Genomic DNA, 7,861 nt, shown 5'->3' with positions numbered 1-7,861 from the left:
TGCTGCTGCCTCCTTGAACTGACGACAGCTCTGACAGTGCCTTGTGCCTCTCACCAGGCCCCTTGGAACAGAGACACCCCAGCCACCCGGACCCTGACGGCGAGCCCCCTGTCCATGGTCCCGTGGCCCTCTGTGTCCTGACATGCCAGGCAGCAGCAGCACACGCGTAGCCCCAGCAGCCCAGCCATGGAGCAGCAAGCCTGGATACTGAGGGGCTTCCTGGCTCAAGTGGAGAGCAAGGAGGCTGAGGAAGAGGAAGCGGAGAGTGGCTTCACAGGGGAGTTCTCGGTGAGTTCATCTATTTATTTGATCACTTTTCTCACTGTATAAAAAAGTGGATTTGGTCTTATGAGTTGGAGTGGTGCAGACCTCACCTGTCCTGTGATGCTGAGTGTTTACAATTTGTCTAAACATCGAGAGCATGTGAGAGAGCGTATTTGTTTTTATGTGAGTGTGTGTGGACAAAGAGAGAGTGCTGTTGTGATAAGCCATACTGTTATTCCACTGAGCAGAACTCTGCCAATTTTCCAAGAAGAATTTCACAAAAGAACGCCATGATCAGAGACATACTATTTCTGTTATGCTGTTTCTGTGTGAGTTGTTTTTGTATGGGTTGTTTCTGTATGGTTGTTCCTCTATGGGTTGTTCCTCTATGGGTTGTTCCTGTATGGGTTGTTTCTGTGTGGGTTGTTTCTGTGTTGGTTGTTTCTGTATGGGTTGTTTCTGTGTAGGTTGTTTCTGTGTGGGTTGTTTCTGTGTGGGTTGTTTCTCCATGGGTTATTTCTGTATGGATTGGGTCAGTCAGTCCCCAACTACTGCTTATTAGCTTTCTCTTATTGCACTGCTGCCTGTTTCTGAAGGCCACCATACAAGTAAGATGATCGACAGCCAAATTTGATGTTACTGATGCAGAAACCCCGCGCCTCATCACCCTGTATGCACATACACACATAAACACACACATAAACACACATACATACATACACACACACATACACACATAAACACACACATACAAACATACAAACATACACACGCACACACACACACATACACACACACACGCACACACACATATACACACACACATATATACACACACACACACACACATACACACATACATGCACACTAGTGATGAGCGGGTTATCTCCGCGGGGTGGACGGGATTAGGATAATTCAATATTGTGTGGCTGAAGGGCGGGTGGGTGCTAGGCGGGTTGAATAAAGAGAAGCAATGCCTTAAATGTTATTATTGTGCAGTTTATATAGTCTACATTGAGGTTTTTCTTTCATTATTTTAGGCTATCTGGTATTACTGCATAAGTGTAAACGTTAGGGTTTAACTGTAGCCTACGCGCGCCAAATAGCCTATACAGCCAATCGCCAAATAAAGCTTCTGGGAAGGGCAGAAAAAGTTCACGTCAATCCGCGGAAGCAAAAAGGACATTGTCGATGTTTAATTCAATAAGACACAAGCTGCAAAAGGAGAGTTGAAAATAAAGAGAAGGGAGGACCAGAAAATAAATGTTTGGACAAGATTTGGGGAAGTGGTAAAAGAGGAAGATAATAGTGAATGTTATGTGTGATGATTGTGAGGCTCTATACAAATTCAACAGTCACATGACGGGACTTCAAATAGGCCTATAGCATGTCAGGGGACTTGTAGCCTACTGTTTAGATGGGTTAAATGGAAACTGAAATTTGGACATTGACTAACCAGAAAAACCTACTGTTTTTGGCAAACTTCAAAAGCCTCTGATAATACTAGTCCCGTGCGAATAGACATCCCTATGTTTTGAGAGAAATGTTGGAGTTTAACAGGTGTTGCTCGTGGTTTGAGCAAGAAAACAACTGATTACATAAGCTGAAAGATGTGCTGCGCATAGCCAATACAGTGCATTCGTAAAGTATTCAGACCCCTTGACTTTTTCCACATTTTGTTTCTGTCACGATCGTCGTATGGTGGAAGAGAGGAGGACCAAGGCGCAGCGTGAAATGAATACATATTTAATTAACGAAGACGAAGAACACTTGACAAACTATACAAAACAAGAAACGAACGTGAAGCTATATAACAAATAGTGCTGACAATAAACACTACACATAGACAATCACCCACGAACTACCTAATGAATATGGCTGCCTAAATATGGTTCCCAATCAGAGACAACGATAGACAGCTGTCTCTAATTGAGAACCAATCTAGGCAACCATAGACATACATACACCTAGACTAGACACTGCCCCATAAACATACACAACCCCTAGACAATACAAAACACATACATCCCCCATGTCACACCCTGACCTAACTAAAATAATAAAGAAAACAAAGATAACTAAGGCCAGGGGGTGACAGTTACGTTAAAGCCTTATTCTAAAATGTATTAAACAAAATGTACCCCTCATAAATCTAAACACAATACCACATAATGACGAAGTGAAAACAGGTTTATAGACATTTTTGCAAACGTATTAACAATAAAAACAGAAATACCTTATTTACATAAGTATTTATACACTTTGCTATGAGACTCGAAATTCAGCTCAGGTGCCTGTGGTAAATTCAATTGATTGGACATGATTTGGAAAGGCACACACCTGCCTATATAAGGTCCCACAGTTGACAGTGCATGTCAGAGCAAAAACCAAGCCATGAGGTCGAAATAATTATCCGTAGAGCTCCAAAACAGGATTGTGTTGATGCACAGTTTTGGGGAAGGGTACCAAGAACACAGTGGCCTCCATCATTCTTAAATGGAAGCAGTTTGGAACAGCCAAAACTCTTCCTAGTGCTGGCCGCCCAGCCAAACTGAGCAATCGGTGGAGAATGACCTTGTTCAGGGAGGTGACAAAGAACCTGATGGTCACTCTGACAGAGCTCCATCGTTCCTCTGTGGAGATGGGAGAACCTTCCAGAAAGACAACCGTCTCTGCAGCACTCCACCAATCAGGCCTTTATGGTAGAGTGGCCAGACGGAAGCCACTCCTCAGTAAAAGGCACATGACAGCCCGCTTGGTCCGTTTGCCAAAAGGCACCTAAAGGTGGCAGAATCATGCTGTGGGGATGTTTTTCAGTGGCAGGGACAAGGAGGCAAGTCAGGATTGAGGGAAAGATGAACGGAGCGAAGTACAGAGAGATCCTTGATGAAAACCTGCTCCAGAGCTCTCAGGACCTCAGACTGGGGTGAAGGTTCACCTTCTAACAGGACAATGACCCTAAGTACACAGCCAAGACAACGCAGGAGTGGCTTCAGGACAAGTCTCTGAATGTCCTTGAGTGGCCCAGCCAGAGCCCGGACTTGAAACCGATCTAACATCTCTGGAGAGACGTGAAAATAGCTGTGCAGCGACGCTCCCCATCCAGCTTGAGAGGATCTGCAGAGAAGAATGGGAGAAACTCCCCAAATAAAGGTGTACCAAGCTTGTAGCATCATACCGAAGAAGACTCGAGGCTGTAATCACTGCCAAAGGTGCTTCAACAAAGTACTGAGTGAAGGGTCTGAATACTTATGTAAACGTGATATTTATTTATTTTCATGAGGTTTGTGTGTAGATTGTTGAGGAGAAAAAACAATTAAATACATTTTAGAATAAGGCTGTAACGTAACAAAATGTGTAAAAATTAAAGGGGTCTGGATACTTTCCGAATGCACTGTATATGAAGGGCCTACACGTATCGACTTTCACAGTGAATGTTTTTTAAACATTTGTGGGATTGAATTGAACATCGCCAAATGCATCATGAAAAAATATTGCACCTCTGGAATAACGGACATTCTGGTGTAATAAATACATAACCAACGTTCTCTAGTAATACTAGTCCTGTGCAAATATGGCTACAGTCTTAATAATATCTCTTACAGATTTAAGCATTTCTTGCAATAAAATTATACACCAAATGTAGGCAAAATGTTGACTTGGTGTCACGCCCTGACCTTAGAGAGCCTTTTTATGTCTCTATTTTGGTTTGGTCAGGGTGTGATTTGGGGTGGGCATTCTATGTTCTGATTTCTATGTTTTTGTATTTCTATGTGTTGGCCGGGTATGGTTCTCAATCAGGGACAGCTGTCTATCGTTGTCTCTGATTGGGAATCATACTTAGGCTGCCTTTTTCCCTTTTGTCATTGTGGGAAGTTATCTTTGTTCGTGGCACTATAGCCCTGTTAAGCTTCACGGTTGTTTTTTCGTTTGTTGTTTTGTTGGTGACATTTACTAAAAGAAAAGAAAAATGTACGCTCACCACGCTGCACTTTGGTCCACTTCTTTTGACGGCCGTGACACTTGGGAACAGGAGTGGAGAAAATGATTTATTTATTTCTGCATCTTGAGAGAATGCAATGCTCAGTTAGATACCATCTATAGAGGTGCTGTCTTTGTCTGATAGTATTTCAACCACATAAAATATGCATCGACGCCGAACTGAAATCTTATCAGAAACAGGTTGGTTGGTTTTCATAGCTTTCTTTTTCCTTACAATAGGTCAAACTGATGTCATTTGGACATTTTGCTTTATTGTATTTTCTCCCCAGTCCCTAAACATATTTGAAAGATGACAGAAAACTTCAAAGATGTCAACTAGATTGAAGCGTTCATTCTATAGATCTATTGCATTATTCTTTCTGTTGAGTAAGGGTTTATTTAGTTTTCTAGGGCAACATGTAATGACAAAAGAGAAGCTACATGTATCTAATTATAGTAAAGTTGACTAACAAATAGCCAACCAAAATGTCTGAAATTATAAGCAGAAACATATCTAAATCAGGCAACACCTATTAAACAATCGTTCTGCCGTCTTTGACTGTAGCCTATAGCCCATTTTCTAGATTTGCGGTTTAGGGTTGGATGCTGGCCTCAGATTTTCGCTTTATCAGACATAGTCAGGTGGTTTTGGATGTTATATTAGCAATTGCGGGTGGGTGCGGGTGAACAAACAGCAGGAGTCTTTGACAATTTTTTGGACCTTCCCCTGACAGCGCCTAGTATGTAGATCCTGGATGTCAGGAAGCTTGGCCCCAGTGATGTACTGGGCTGTGCGCACTAACCTTTGTAGTGCCTTACGGTCAGATGCCGAGCAGTTGCCATACCAGGCGGTGATGCAACTGGTCAGGATGCTCTCAATGGTGCAGCTGTATAACTTTTGAGGATCTGGGGACTCATGCCAAATCTTTTCAGTCTCCTGATGGGGAAAAGGTGTTGTCGTGCCCTATTCACAACTGTCTTGGTGTGTTTGGACCATGATAGTTTGTTGGTGATATGGACACCAAGAAACTTGAAAATCTCGACCTGCTCCACCTGCTCCACACAGTCCCGTCAATGTTAATGGGGGCCTGTTCGGCCCTCCTTTTCCTATAGTCCACGATAAGCTCCTTTGTCTTGCTCACATTGAGTGAGGTTGTTGTCCTGAACTCCTCCCTATAGGCTGTTTCATCGTTGTGGGTGATCAGGCCTACCACTATTGTGTCGTCAGCAAACTTAATGATGGTGTTGGTGTCATGCTCGGCCACACAGTCGTGGGTGAACAGGGAGTACAGGAGGGGACTGAGCACGCACCCCTGAGGGGCCCCAGTGTTGCCTACCCTTACCACCTGGGGGCAGCCCGTCAGGAAGTCCAGAATTCAGTTGCAGAGGGAGCTGTTTAGTGCCAGGGTCCTTAGCTTAATGATGAGTTTTTGGGCACTATGGTGTTGAATGCTGAGCTGTAGTCAATGAACAGCATTCTCACATAGGTGTTCCTTTTGTCCAGGTGGGAAAGGGCACAGTGGAGTGCGATTGAGATTGCGTCATCTGTGGATCTGTTGGGGCGGTATGCAAATTGGAGTCTAGGGTTTCTGGGATGATGGTGTTGATGTGAGCCATGACCGGCCTTTCAGAGCACTTCATAACTACCGATGTGCTTAGTGAATTCACCAAATCAAAGGCAGTAGGGATGACCAGATATGTTCTCATGATAAGTGTGTGAATTAGACCATTTTCCTGTCCTGCTAAGCATTCAAAATGTAACGCGTACTTTTGGGAGCCAGGGAAAATGTATGGAGTAAAAAGTACATAATTTTATTTAGGAATGTAGTGAAGTAAAAGTAAAAGTAGTCAAAAATATGAATAGTAAAGTAAAGTACAGATTCCCCCAATAACGACTAAAGTAGTACCTTAAAGTATTTTTACTTAAGTACTTTACACCACTGCCTCGGGCCACCCCATTGTCCTGTTCCCATAGATGACATCACCTGTGGACCATCAGCATAGTGAGGAGTGACACCTCTGTGACTGAGGGTGATGGGCCTCCTCTCCTCCCCTCTCTCTTCTCTCCACTCCACCTGCCTCCTTGCTTGTATCATGTCCCTGCCATCGTGACCACCCAGGGGAACAGCACTTCTGTGTGGAACAAAAGAGCTCTGCAGGGTGCAGATGTCTGCTCTCTGCCTTCTGCTGGGGCTGTCTGTTACAACTGGGAGAGAACCAGGGAGGGACACTCTGGGTCTTTATTTTGAGTGTCACTCATTCACTACCCTGACTGGAGTCACTAATGTCATCTCTTAGTCTGTTGCCATGCACTGTATGTTTCCAGTAATCTAATGACTAAGTCTGAGCCATGCCAGAACTGACGTTAAGCTTTGGCAGTGGTGTGGTGTCACAGTGTTACCCACCGAGTGTACAGTACATGGGTGTGATTATAACACTGACTCTACACTCAGAAACAAAGGTGCTATTGTAACGGCTGTCGTCCTCCTCTTCCTCGGACGAGGAGAGGAGAGAAGGATCGGTGGACCAATACGCAGCAAGGTATGATGACATAATGTAATTTATTGAAAGACAAAGACGAATACAAAAACACTTGGAAAATTACAAAATAAGAAAACCACGTAGACGAAACCTGAACATGAACAGTCCCGTATGGTGCGACAAACACTGACACAGGAGACAATCACCCACAAACAAACAGTGAGAACAACCTACCTTAATATGACTCTCAATTAGAGGAAAACGCAAAACACCTGCATCTAATTAAGAGCCATACCAGGCAACCCAAAACCAACATAGAAACAGAAAACATAGACTGCCCACCCAACTCACGCCCTGACCAATAAACACATACAAAACAAGAGAAAACAGGTCAGGAACGTGACAGCTATCTAGAATCTAAAACGGAATCCAAAGGAGAACCCTTTGAAGAGTTACTAGACTCAGACATAGGAACTGTGACAACTGCAATCTCATTGGCTGTATGGCTACTTACTTCCAATTCCCCAGAGGAACAAGGTGTTTAGACACCCTTACATTCAGCCACACCGGTCTGGGTGATAGACTGAGATAACCCCTTCCCTCCTGCACCTGCAAATATATGCCTAGTATTTTCTAATATTTTCCTCACTTCTCACTGTTGCAGAGGCTCAAACGCCAGTCCACCAAGTACCGCACTGACAAAACCTACCCCACCAAAGTAGCGGAAAAGCAGGAGAATGTGAAGAAGAACCGATACAAGGACATTGTTCCCTGTAAGTCACGTTTTACAGTTACAGTCTAATGTAGCGGTTTGAAGTGGTATATTTATGCAGTCCTCACTACAATACTGTCCTCATCTTCCCTCAGTTGACCACAGCAGAGTGAAGCTATCCCTTACCACCTCCAAGAATGACAATGACTACATCAATGCCAGCTTCATCAAGGTAGGGTGGCAGGACTTGATCTTGGTATACTAGAAGACACAATAGAAGAGTATCTGCAGTAGAGTCCCAGGGTGTGTAACCATATGCTCTGTAACCCCAGGGAGTGTCAGGGGCCAGGGCCTACATTGCCACTCAGGGCCCTCTGCCCCACACCGTGCTGGACTTCTGGAGGATGCTCTGGGAGTACAACA

At 44.0% G+C, this 7,861-nt stretch overlaps 1 protein-coding gene across 1 annotated transcript in view; it reads left to right on the top strand.

Annotated features, from left to right (window-relative positions):
- The window catches only part of ptpn22 (protein tyrosine phosphatase non-receptor type 22), a gene marked incomplete in the record, with an annotated part of 32,042 nt that continues 24,181 nt past the window's right edge, over positions 1 to 7,861 (top strand). The window contains 4 exon segments of the mRNA XM_055891749.1: positions 1 to 288; positions 7,391 to 7,499; positions 7,594 to 7,670; positions 7,771 to 7,861. Coding sequence (XP_055747724.1) covers positions 187 to 288; positions 7,391 to 7,499; positions 7,594 to 7,670; positions 7,771 to 7,861 — 379 coding nt within the window.

The sequence above is a fragment of the Salvelinus fontinalis genome, chromosome 31 (assembly GCF_029448725.1).
Source record: "Salvelinus fontinalis isolate EN_2023a chromosome 31, ASM2944872v1, whole genome shotgun sequence".
NCBI classification, from domain to species: domain Eukaryota; kingdom Metazoa; phylum Chordata; class Actinopteri; order Salmoniformes; family Salmonidae; genus Salvelinus; species Salvelinus fontinalis.
Note: the sequence above shows the minus strand (reverse complement) of the source record. Positions and strands in the feature narration are given on the sequence as shown.